The 13,623-nt window shown below is 34.0% G+C and overlaps 1 protein-coding gene across 1 annotated transcript in view; it reads right to left on the reverse strand.

Annotated features, from left to right (window-relative positions):
* The window catches only part of Elp4 (elongator acetyltransferase complex subunit 4), a 168,124-nt gene that overhangs the window by 137,417 nt on the left and 17,084 nt on the right, over positions 1-13,623 (reverse strand). Inside the window, exon 4 of the mRNA XM_070032661.1 lies at positions 699-827. Coding sequence (XP_069888762.1) covers positions 699-827 — 129 coding nt within the window. The remainder of the gene's footprint in view (positions 1-698; positions 828-13,623) is intronic.

Consider the following 13,623-nt stretch of genomic DNA (forward strand, 5'->3'; position numbering starts at 1 on the left):
CCTAGGAGAACAGTTCATGAGTTTTACTGGACAGAATCAATGACATCTGTTGTTCTTAGAAATTTCTCTTCCATTTCTGGTCTCTTATTCTTATCTAGATAGGGAAGGTTACCAAGTAGCTGAGTTATAAAATGTGATCTTTGAAAATGTATAGGAATGAAAACAATAATTCTAAATAACTACCTCTTACATTGAATATAGGAATCATAACAGATAAAAATAGTTTGATTATGATATCACTTACTCTGGCTTTTAACCCTGTAATAAAGAATTCTATATAAGGATTATAGAAGAAATAAAATATTTTTGTAAGAAAAAAATCTAATTTCCCAGATAAGGCAATGTGTGTGTGTGTGTGTGTGTGTGTGTGTGTGTGTGTATGTGTGTATTTGTATCTCTGTATGTGTGAATGATAAAAGTACATTATATATATATGAACATACACACATATGTACAAGGTTATAATAAACCTCATTCAGTTTGATTAGCATATACTAGTAAAAAACTAATCTGCCATCATTTTATTTGGAAGAAAAGCATCACTTTTAGCACATAATCTACAAATGAACTATCTAAGTGTTTAAATTAATGAATATAGTTTGTACTGCATTAAAAAAATAAGAGGTACCACAAGCGGTTGTATAAAATGGATATAAATGCATTTGCAAATTTTAGAAAGAGTTTGTATATTGACTTGCCTCCATCTTGGGTAATAATTGGTAACGCCAAGCTATCTTCATCTTTGTATTATTTTGTGCTGTTTTATGACATATGTCTTCATCAAGTTCCTTTTTTGAATTGTCATCATGTAACGGTGCAGGGAGTTCCTAAGAAAACAAATGACACATTATTGAACATCTATGGTAAAAAAGACAATTTCTTGAATCTTGATGTTAGCAAATGCATGTTAACTCTGCCCTTTATAAAAAAACTTATGCCTTAAAATTAAGCATTAATTCATAATAATACAGGCAACCATGAAACAAAAGAATGGGTTATATCAAACATGAAGTTTTTAGGTGGAAACTGGGAAGCGGAAGGAAGCCCCCAACCATTATCAGTGACTAAAATTTGTACAGTAGCTAAAAGGTACATCTCACAAGTTAACTGGGCTACCTCACAACTGGGTACATCTCACAAGTTAACCATACCTTAACTGGCTTTCTTGGATTACTTTCTAAACAGAATTGCAAGATTGTTAGTGTTGACCATACCACAAAGATCAAAAGATTCCCTACACTCCTATTTTATGGAAAAGCATAAATGATGACTTCTGGTCCCGTTGTCAGTTTGTCAATCAAAATTTTTTGCTAACTGAACTTCCCACATCACTTCCTAAAATCAGGTAGGAAAATGACTTTTTGGTTTTCCCTTTCACCCTCTACACCCTTTTTTAAGAGCAAAAGAAACCAACATCATTGGAGGGAAAATGAAGCAAAATAGACAGATGATGAGACAGGGAAACTGAATTATATTTAACAAATATCAAGAGTGCCAGACTCAAACATTAGAACTACGATGTTAAGATACAGGTCAGGGAGGCATAAGAGTGGCTATCTTCATCTCTCCTTTAAAATGGTGAAAAATTTAAACTCTCTAGGAATGAGACAGAAAGGATGGAAGGCCTGTTAATCAAAAAGAAGTCCTAAAGGTTACCTGCCTTTTGTGTAGGCCACACCCAATGTACTCATCCAGAACCACTGGGTAAGGACTAAGAGTTGCAAGAGGACATTCTTCCAGCTCACACAGTATAAAGACAAAAATGAGTGTTGGTGGCTCACACTAGCCTGTCAAGAAGCTGAGGCCTAAAGGATCAAGATTAGAAGTCAGCCCAGGCAGGAAAGTTCGATTCATCTCCAATTAACCAGCAAAATACTGGATTGGAGATGTGGCTCAAGTGACAAAGTACCATCTTTAAACAAGAAAGCCAAGAGAGTTCAAACCTTGGTACTTGCATGCACGCACATATACACATATACACACAGTATAAAAGTCACAGGCAAGAACCACTATCTTTAATCTTTAACTTTCATTTCCTAGGTGGCAAGCAGGAAATAATTTTTTTTTCCATTTCTCCCTACATTAGCCAATTACACTTAAATTCCTGTAAAACAACAAAAAGATAGTTTCTAATCCATCACGAGGCTAAGCTCTTTTTTTGTTGTTTGTTTGTAATGGGGCCTTAACTCTGGGCCTGGGTGCTGTCCCTCAGCTCTTCAGCTCAAGGATAGCACCCTACCACTTGAGCCAGAGCACCACTTCGGGCTTTTTTCTGCTGAGGAATCAAACCCAGGGCCTCATGTATGCAAGGCAAGCATTCTACCACTGAGCCAATTTCCCAGCCCCTAAGCTCGTTTTTAAGAAAATTTATATACTGAAAGCAAAGTCTTAGAATCATCACATATGTATTATATGTAATTATTGTTAGGCCTGACACAAGGTAAATATAAAATATGTGTGCAATGATTACTGGTTTGTAATTCTAGAATTGAAGAAATTCATTCACCAAAATAATGGAGGGAAGTAACAACCAAGAATAAAGATGTTTATTTTTAAATGTAAGCTTTATACCTGCAAGCTTATATTTACTTAACAATGCAAACATAGCTTAAAATCTTTGATTAAATGAAGATTTACTGAACTCTAATGTAATGCTTTGGAAGATAATGTACAGTGACTATAAAAAACACAGAAAGCATTTTCTGATACTTTTGGTGAGGAAATACTATAGAAATAATAGTATTTCAAAACAAGTTTCTTGAAGAAGAAGAAAAAACACATGACAGGATTTTTTTATTAGACAGAATTACAAAGCAAGTCTGGAGCTTTGATAAAATGTAATTTTATACTGTTATAAATTAGTCTAAGTGGCAAATTTTACTCCTACCTGATTTAGATGATCATATTTAGATACCACTTTTGACTTTGCAGTTTAGAATTGATACAGGAACATTAAGATTTGTGGGGCTGATGTGATGGACTGTGCAGTAGTCCCTGGGTAACTGCTGATGATTAGTTTCAGGAACCCACAGATAACAAAATTTGTGGAGACTCATGTCTCTTATATAACATGAGCGCGCTCTCTCTCTCTCTCTCTCTCTCTCTCTCTCTCTCTATATATATATATGTATATATATACACACATATATATGTATATATATGATCTACATACTTTCATGCTTTCAATAATCTGTAGTTTAATAAATGCTATATACATATACACATATACATATATGTGTATATATACATATATATATATATTTAGTGTTTAGACAATGACAAGGAAAACGTCTATAAATGCACACTTGCATTCTACAACTCAAGCCAGGCTCTGCTATCAAGTGTAGCTTTTTCTGTTGAGATGAGGTCTTTTAAAGCTTTTGCACAGAACTGGTTCAAACAGCAATCCTTATGATCTTTGCTTCCAGAGCAGCCAGGATTACAGGCAGGAGCCACCAATTCTCTTTATTGGTTCTTGCTACGATTCAACCATAGCATCCTTAGTTCACCTCTTAGTTTATAAGAAGACAGAACTTCATTTTGAATTTTGTTTAACTTCTATTTTATTTCAAAATGGATAGTACATACATAGGAAGTTCTGAATTTTACTAACTCTAAATATTTATTATTGCTATCTTGCATATAATGGCAAGTGATTTGTGCAGTTGGGTATTTGATACAAAAGCCACTCTGTAGAAGAGTGGTTTGTTTGTTTTTTTTTGTTGGTCATGGGGCCTGAACTCTGGGCCTGGGTGTTGTCCCTCAACCCTTCAGCTCAAGGCTAGCACTCTACTACTTAAGCCACAGCACCACTTTGGGCTTTTATTTTTTTTTTTTTAATTTTATTTGTGAACATACTGTACAGAGGGGTTACGATTACATGGGCAGGATAATGCATACATTTCTTACCAAGCATTGCAGCCTCCTCCTTTGTTTACCCTTCACATCCCTTCCCAGCCCCCCCCCCCCCACCGACATTGTAAAACTCGTTTTTGACATGACAACTTGTACTTCTCATTGTTGCAACAGGTCCACCTGAATCCTTAAATGACTTGTTTTTCCCCATCTTTTTTTTTTTTTTTTGCTTATGTGGTGCTGAGGAATTGAACCCAGGGCCTCATGCATGTGAGGCAAGCAATCTACCACTGAGCCATGTTCCCAGCCCCAAGAAATAACACTTATCTTTTTCATGTGTGTGTGTGTGTGTGTGTGTGTGTGTGTGTGTGTGTGTGTGTGTTTTGTTGGTTGTGGGGCTTGAACTCTCGGCTTGGGTGCTGTCCCTCAGCTCTTCAGCCCAAGGCAAGTGCTCTACCACTTGAGCCATAGTACCAGTTCCTCATTAGTTATTATTATTTTTTTTTTTTTGGTCGGTCGTGGGGCTTTAACTCTGGGCCTGGGCGCTGTCCCTCAGCTCTTCAGATCAAAGCGAGTGCTCTACCATTTGGGCCACAGCACCACTTCTGGTTTTCTGGTGGTTTAGTGGAGATGAGTTTCACTGACTTTCCTGCCCGGGCTGGCTTTGAACTGTGATCCTCAGATCTCAGCCTCCTAAGTAGCTAGGATTACAGGCATGAGCCACCAGCGCCCGGCTTCATTAGTTATTTTTTTATCTCATATTTTTCTAACAAGTACATTCTGCTTTCATTTTATTTTATTTTTTATTTTTTTAGGTTCAGACAAGAACTCAAACTCAGTACCTGACACTTTCACTCATCAGCTATATCAACTGAGCCACACTTCCAACCTCACTTTCTCCTTTCAAACTTTAAACTTTCAGAGACCACAATAATAAAAGCAAAAATTTCCATTAGGTACTAAGGATGTAGCTCAATGGTAGAGCATGTGAGACATTGGTCTCATCTCTAACAAAGCACAACAACATAACAACAATAAAATGAGTCAAGGGAAATAAACTCATAAAAATATAGAGAAGAGGTGACATGAACAAATTACACAAGCTGTAGAATAGTGTATCTGAAAAAAGTAGTAGAAACTACTGTCTTCAGGAAAAAATAACTGAAGAAAAAGAAAAAAAAATCCTTCAAGGGTTCTTTCCATTGCAAATTGTCAAGTTAAACAAAAAAAATTTATAAGAAAATGCAAAAAGCCTTATATACAAAACAACTTTTAAAAGGAAGTCCACTACACTACATCATTTTTTCTAGTTTTACAATGCTTTGAAAGCAAATATTTAAAAATATATTTATTGTTATTATAAAGGTTATATTACATAGAAGATACAGTTATATAAATCAGGTAATGAATACATTTCTTTTTTTCATTTAATTTTATTGTAAAGGTGATGTACAGAGGGGTTACAGTTACGTAAGTTTTTAAGTTCATCAATTTTTTTTTGCCATTCGATACCAGCCAGGGTAAAAAGTTACTGGTTGAGTTCAGATCTCTGTAACTCCAATGCAGCTGTGAGTACAGTTGTAAACCTGTAGACAGCTCCTAGATGTCTACCCTCCTTTTTGTGACTCCTTGATCTAGTCAGAGATGATCATTAGTATAATTCTATAGCTTTATATAATGTGTTTCAAATCAAATGAAAAAAATTAATGTGTTCATAAATCCCCATTTAAATGGAATATTGAAGAGCTAACAATAAAGCTCTTTAATATTCAACTGTCACAAATATAAATCAAAGATCAGGGCTATCTTGTGGTACTGAAAATTCCCGTCTTTAGTTTTTAACTCACAGCAACAAAAGGTACAATTGTATAAAGTTTTCCTAATAGAAAGTATAGAAATTTTACATTCTTTTCTCCAATTCAGTGCCTAAAGTTCTATGGAATTAAATCTTTATATTTTAATCAAGTAAAACAGGTAGTGATACTAATATGAATACAAAAGTGCCATTACTTTTGAAAAAACAACAGCTTAAAATTTTAAAGCACTTTATAAAAACCAAATTACTGATGCCAAAATATACTTCAGTATTGGTATATCTTTCCATCAGAAACATTTCTCCTCCTCCATAAGATACTGAATATTTTGCTTCCATTTTGAATTCATGCCTTTTGTGCCTACTGCAACATGGTCTTTGTTTTGGCAGATGTACAAACAAAATCTGATTCCAACAGTTTAACCCTTCTCACTTTTTATATTCTCTAGGGCATAATAAAACCCAAGATACAATCCCTCAGCAGTTAATGAAGCTTAACCTCACACCCTCTTAATTACCAATGCACTACACCAACTATGGGCATCATACTCCTCTCTAAGCTATTTTGCAATTCAGCACAAGTACTATGGGTTATTATGTAGCAACATAATCCATGCAGCATGAGAAATCCTTCTTAAAAATAAAATCCTTTGATCCTTGCAGGTTAGAGTAACTGTATAATTAATACTACTTAAGCATTATCCATGTATCAGGAAGTATATTGTACCAATAATTATGTTACTTGATGTTGTTTGGTGTTTTGGCAACTTTTAATTTCTAAAAGTTGGAAAAGAGAAGAAATCCAAAGATGAAGGTGACTTGTAACTATAATTTGAATGATAGAATTCCAGACAACTAAGTATATATTAATGGTATATTGTTAACATTTTGTTTAGTTAAAATATTAAAACATGTGAAGGAATAACTTCAGTTGTTCATTTTTTAATCCATTTAGAAAAATGTCATAGAAAATGTGTGAAGTTGGAGGTCAGGGAATCTGAGGTTAAATTTTTTTTCAACAAATGGATTTTAAGATTACTAATTAGCGAATTATTTTATCTCCATGCACATTTTAATGTAAATTCAGTACAGTAAGGCTTTTGATCTCATTGCAATTAATTGTTTCCTCAAATATAAAAGTTATCAAATTACCTTTGTTATAGAAAGATTATAATATTGGTTTGATAAAACCCCCAAATGAAGCTGTTGCTAAAATGATAGTTCCTGTTTGGCAACTACATCGATTACATACATGAAACAGAAAATAGAAAAGAAAATCAGTGGGATAAGAATTGTGCTTTTAAATACATTTCCTTAACACATTTCATTTAAAATGTAAATAAAAAATATATTGAGAAGATCGGACCATCTTCTTTTTTTCATAAGTAAGAAGGAGGAGCATAACATGAGAAACAAGAAATAGAAGGCTATATTAAGCATTTAGAAAGCAGGGAAAGTTAAGGAAAATGATAATCTAATCATATAAAAATATTTCATTCTAAATCATTATGTATTAAAAGTATGAATTGCAGAAGGATCGTAAAGCATTTTAGACATGTAATTCATCTCTGAACTCTAATCTAGTAATGAGGCTCAGAAATAAAATACAGGCAGATTTAAATTTCTTACCTAGGGCTTATCTAGGTCTTGTCTGCTCAAGAAAAGGCCAAAAGCTACATACATATACTGTATGAGATGATGTTAAGTAAAATGAACCCCAAGCAAAATGAACCCCAAGATAGAGACACAAATATCTTTTTTCTTACTTGCTATTGTTTCTAGTGTATTTATAATGTGCTATAATTTATAGTGTAATTATAATGTATCCAGTGTATTTATAATGTATAATATATCTAGTGTATTTATAATTTATAATGTATAATGTGATTTTTTTTTTTGTTGCTTTGTATGTTCCTCCTCCACCGTATAACCCCTGTTTTCCCTGTATTTGATGTTGGTACCCAGCATCTTGTATATAAACTTCTCTAATTCAGGGAGGGGAAGGAAAAAAACAAAACGCTTAAATAAGGATACAGGTTGACCCATTGTAACAATGAGATGTACAAAATGAACTTTACAACTTTGGCAGGGGAAGGGGGGGCTAGTTGTGGAGGTAGGAGGGAAGGGATGGAAGGGGTGAAAACAAAGGAGGAGGCAACAATGCTCAATAGGAAATGTACTCATTACCTTGCTCATGTAACTGTAACCCCTATGTACAGCATTTTTACAATAAAAAACGTACAAAAAAAGTTTGCTCGCACCATAAGCAGCAATGTAAATCTTGACCCAGGCAGCCTTGTTTTCTTCAATGTCTGCTCATACATTTATAAAAAAAAAAAAAATCAAAGCTGGCTGAAGGTGGCTCAGTGTTAGAGTGCTTGCCTTGCATGTATGAGGCCCTAGGTTTAATTCCTTAGTACCACATAAGCAGAAAGCTGGAAGTGGCACTGTGGCTCAAGTGGAAGAGCGCTAGGGTTGAGCTGAAGAGCTGAGCGACAGCTCCCAGGCCTATGTATTGAACTAAGATATAGAATTTGCCAATTTTATGTCAAAATACACAATCTGTTTTGTATATTACTTCAAAATGTGCTTTCTGAAATTATAGCATGGTAGCAAACTTTGGATATCATTTGTAATGACCTCATTATTCACATGATGGAAAATTCAAAATATTAGAAACAAATATAGAAAGTGAGCCCTTTTGAAAAGATACTGGGATCAAATTATTCACTTACAACCTAAGGAAGAGTAGATTTTAAATATATCACTTCCCAGACTGCCTTCCCTACCCTGCAGCACTTTTATGTTCCCCTAATAATGTTTTACAAAACTCTCAAACTCCTTTTTCATAAAAAAGTGCTTTCTGAACACATTTCTTAAGAAAGCCTGCAGTAAGAAATCACACGCTTTTCCTTAAAAGAGAAACAGGATGAACTATTAGTATTTATTTGAAGTTTTCTTTTGTTAGTTTCCTTTACAAAGTAAAGGTTCATTTATCAAATGCAATCTTTCTTCTGATTCTGTGTATTGTAAATCAATACAAATCATACTCAAAGGGAAAAGACAGTATCCTGTAAATAATTCTATAGTGAGAATAAAGAGAAGAGCTAGGTGCTTGGGGCTCACACCTGTAATCCTAGCTACTCAGCAAGCTGAGATCTAAGGATCATGGTTCAAAGCCAGCCTGGGCAGGAAAGTCTGTGAGAGGCTTATCTCCAATTAACCACCAGTAAACTTTAGTGGCACTGTGGCTCAAAGTGTAGAGCTCTAGACTTAAGCAAATGAGCTCAGGGACAGCTCCCAGGCCTTGAGTTCAAGCCCCACAACCAACAAAAAAAGAAAAAGAAAGTGAAGAGAAGCTACTACTAAGGTAAGTACTACTGTTGAAACCTTGTGAAATCAGTAATTATGCATTATAGATGTTTATATATAAATGTATTATATACATTTCATACATGTTTATAAACAGACATATAAATGTCTTTATACATCTATGCATATGTATTTATATGTAAACAATATGCTTCTATTAGGAATAATAAAGATACATTTTATGAATTTATTTTTATTTTTATTTATTTATTTTTTTGTCCGTTGTAGGGCTTGAAGTCTGGGCCTGGTGTTGTCCCTTAGCTCTAGCACTCTACCACATGAGTCACAGCACCACTTCTGGCTTTTTCTGCTTATGTGGTACTGAGGAATCAAACCAAGGAACTCATGCATGAGAAGTAAGCACTCTACCACTAAGCCACTTCCCAGCCCCACATTTTATGAAATATTTTTAAAAATGAAGTTTCATTTGATCATTGTTATTTGCAGGTTTAGTTAGAGAAATTGTGTGTAGAAAATCCCTTCAATAAATATTTACTGCATTTGAATATATATTAACCTGATTTTAAAAAAGCATGTCAATCCATATTAAGCAAACATGTTCTACAGTAACTATTTGAATTATAGTAGGTTAGGTTACTAAAAGATTTGTCACAAAAGTAAGTATCTCAAATAAGAATGAACTAGAATATTTTCTAAATACTTGATGTGACTCAAACAATTCCAAATTTTAAAAGAAAATGTGACAATGATCTTTATTATCAATATCACTTCTTACTTAGAGGTCAAAGAGGTTGAAAAGAATTGGAAAGAAAATACTGTACAGTTTCAAAGGTATTTACTATCAAAGAAATCTCAGTTAGGAATAGGGTGAGACATTATCTTCATTTAAAAAGACCTGCATAATTATTTACCATAGCTAAGATATGGAACCAACCCAGATGCCCCTCAGTAGATGAATGGATCAAGAAAATGTGGTATATATACACAATGGAATTCTATGTCTCCATCAGAAAGAATGATATTGCCCCATTTGTTGGGAATGGAAGGACTTGGAAAAAAATTATATTAAGTGAAGTAAGCCAGGCCCAAAGAAACATAGGTCCCATGGTTTCCCTTATTTGCAATAACTAGTATATGTCTGAGACAAGCAGGAAGGGTCAGATAAGTTGATGTTAGGCGAAATGAACCCCAAGATAAGGACTTAAATGTTTTTTCTTTCTTGCTAATGTTTCTAACATATTTATAAGATGATTTTTTTTTGTTGCTTTGTATGTCCCTCTCCCATGGTATAACCCCTGTTTTAACTGTATTAGATGTTGGTATAATTTGTGGAGGGGAAGGGAAAAAACAAACTGTTTAAATAGGAATACAGGTGGACCCATTGCACAATGAAATGTACAAGATGCTAGGTCGAAAAACGAACTTTAGAACTTTGGGGGGGGGGGAGATGGAAGGGCAGGGATGGCAAGGGGAAACAAAGGAGGAGGCAACAATGCTTGATAAAAAATGTACTCATTACCTTGCTCATGTAATTGTAACCCCTCTGTACGGTATTTTCACAATTAAAGAAAACTTATTAATAAAAAAAGTCCTGCACAATTAAATGCTTAGCTCAAAAACCACTAAGACTAGTTTTCTTTGTTTGTAGTCATTTCATTTTTCCAGAATAATACCACTGTACAGAAAAATATTACAAATAAAAGTCCTTAAGGCATCCAGGGACTATGTGGGATTCCAAATGTTATTTTTATTAAATTAGTAAATTACTTTCTATGTAATATTTGGTGTCAATAGAATAATACTGATGGTTTTTCTGTTCTCTGGTAACTGAAAAGTAGAGGCAAATGCCTGTTTCTTTTAATTCTAAAGCACTTTGTATGGTATAATCTGCTCTTGCTTTTAGTGCTGAGGATTCACTTCAGGCTTTCAGATATACTAAGCACATACTCCACTATTGAGTTACACCCTAGCTCTATCTTTTTTTTTTTTTTTTTTTTTTGGTCAGTTGTGGGGGCTGAACTCTGGGCCTGGGCGCTGCCCCTCAGCTCTTCAGGTCAAGACTAGTGCCCTATCACTTGAGCCACAGCACCACTTCTGGCTTCTTTTCTTTTTCTTTTTTCTTTCTTTTTTTTTTGCTTTTGTGATGCTGAGGAATCGAACCCAGGGCCTCATGCATGCAAGGCAAGCACTCTACCACTCAGCCACCTTCCCAGCCCCCCTAGCTCTACCTTAATCTTGTTGTAAGAAGTAAAAATAAAGTATATCTTATACACACAGACTGTTGGAAAATATCTACAGAAATAATTAACATATTTTAAAGGCCTTTTATTTAATTAACATATAATTTGAAAAGATGGATCTGGCAAACTAAGGCTACATTTTATGACAGTTTGTAATTAACAAAGCACTAGCTGAGGAGAATGCCTTGTCTGGGCTTTACACATGGCCAAGTTATCCTTTGTATAGTCTGTCTATATTACTTACAACCATGTGTAACATATCCCATTAAGTGGAATAACTTGTTACTTTCATGAGTCGATGAAATATTTTTATTTGTTAGATTTTATTGCTGTTTTCCAGAACTTGAAGTCATTTGTCCCTCTCAAAAGGACTGACCGCCTTTTTCTTTTGAAAAAAAATTCAGGGGACAACGAAGTCTACTCCTCATTTTGACTTTGTATAGCTTCTCTGCAAAAATAATGAAGGTCTGTATGATAGTTTTAAGATTTTTAACATCTGAGTGTAACAATAAGGACAACCATTTTTATGCGTTCAAGAAATCTTTGAATGCAAACTTAAGGCTGTAATAGGATTTAGACAGTAAAGCTTCGGATTTTTATATTTTTAATTTAGAACTCTGGAATAATATAAGTTTAAGCAATTTGCACAAGGTCTTGCAGGCTGTTAGAAAATTACAGAGAAATTAAAATCCAGGGTCAGATTCCAAATTAATTTTACCCTCTTTATGGTAAATATACAATCAAAGTATAACTTTTCTACATGCAAAATTCCTTTCTTCTGTTGACTGATGTACAAACATCAATATCTAATGTGTGTTTAGTGTTCCAGCAGCAATTCTTACTAGCTAGGGATGGAGAGAGCAGAGTAGGTTTATTTTTCTTTAAATTTTTATCTTACCCTTCATTTCTCTACTGGAAAATCAAGCACATGCCATCTTTAAAAGCTGGCTATAAATGTAGGTCACTGGAAGCAGCGCTGAGCTTTTTGCATGCTTTTTCTTAGTCCTTTCAGTTTGCCAAAGAAGCTCTAACTGTTGGCTGCCAGGGAAGAATTTAGAATTTTAAATAAGCTCTCACAGTAGTCAGGGGGGAGAAAAAGAGCGGAAACCCTGGGGTCAAACAGCAAATTTCCGGCTCAACTAGCACTCCAGAGTAGTAAGCCTTGAAAAGTGTATGGATTGTCTAATAATTGTCTAAGAAAATAAAATCTGAAAAAGAAATGAAGGAACTCATTACAGCTCTGTATACAAAGGGTTAGCTTATGTTTGTATTTATATCATAGACAGTATTAACATAGTTGTAAGGAGATACAGTATATATTTACTGGAAAAAGTAAAATGCATAGGAAAATATAAGGTATTAAGCATGTATAAGGATGTTCAATAGTATACTTGGCCATTGAACTGTCAGTTCTTTACTTTCACTCTTATCTCTTCCACGTCATGTCAAAACTGTTTCATCTGAAATATTTTTATATTCTTTCTATTCTGAAAACCCATAGTACAATGCAGAAAGAGCAGTGATCAGTCACTGTATTCTGGCTTTGAATCTGTGATCAGCGTTTAAGAAATGGATGGCAAATATATTCTCTTGAATCTTTAACATTAAATTAACAGAAGGAAAATAAAGATTTGTAATAGTAATTCAAACTGTATACCATCTAGAAAATAATACTATTTTTCTAATTTTTCTAATTTTTCTAATACTATTTTTCTAATATCTTTTAGTTAAACTGAAGAATCAATTAAACTATCAAATACAGTGTATATTTGTTCAAAGCTGACAAAAGTGTAAAAGTGTATTCTTGGAGAATAATGCTTTCAAATGATAAGGGTATTACAAAGTTTATACTTGTGAAATCTTGGTGTTCATAAAAAAGAAGTTTAAAGTCACCATAACTTTTCATGTTTTACTAACTTATTTCATTATTAATGATCCTGTTGCTATGAGTAAACAAATATGTTTTGCCTTATTATTAATGAAGTTTTACTCATTCTGAAACTAGGTTATTATAAAATTGCTAATCATTTTCAATTATGAAATATTTTTATATGCAGTCTCACTTTAATTCATTTTAAATTTAAACTATTAATTTAATATGGTGTTTAAAATATTGTAAGTTGCAGGCATTAGGTTAACACATCAGTGTAGCTCTAACACTCCTGCTGGTAATCATTTACTTATCCTGATCATATAATAAAAAAAAAATTTATGCCTATAATCCTAAGTGCTCAGGAGGCTGAGCACTGAGGATTGAGGTTTGAAGCCAGACTGGGCAGGAAAGTCTGTGAGACTCTTATCCCTAATTAACCATCAAAAAGCCAGAAGTATAGCTGTGGCTTAAGAAGAAGAACTCTAGTCTTAAGTGAAAAAGCCACGCCT

Source organism: Dipodomys merriami, unplaced genomic scaffold (assembly GCF_024711535.1).
Source record: "Dipodomys merriami isolate MVZ:Mamm:240054 unplaced genomic scaffold, mDipMer1.0.p SCAF_21, whole genome shotgun sequence".
NCBI lineage: Eukaryota > Metazoa > Chordata > Mammalia > Rodentia > Heteromyidae > Dipodomys > Dipodomys merriami.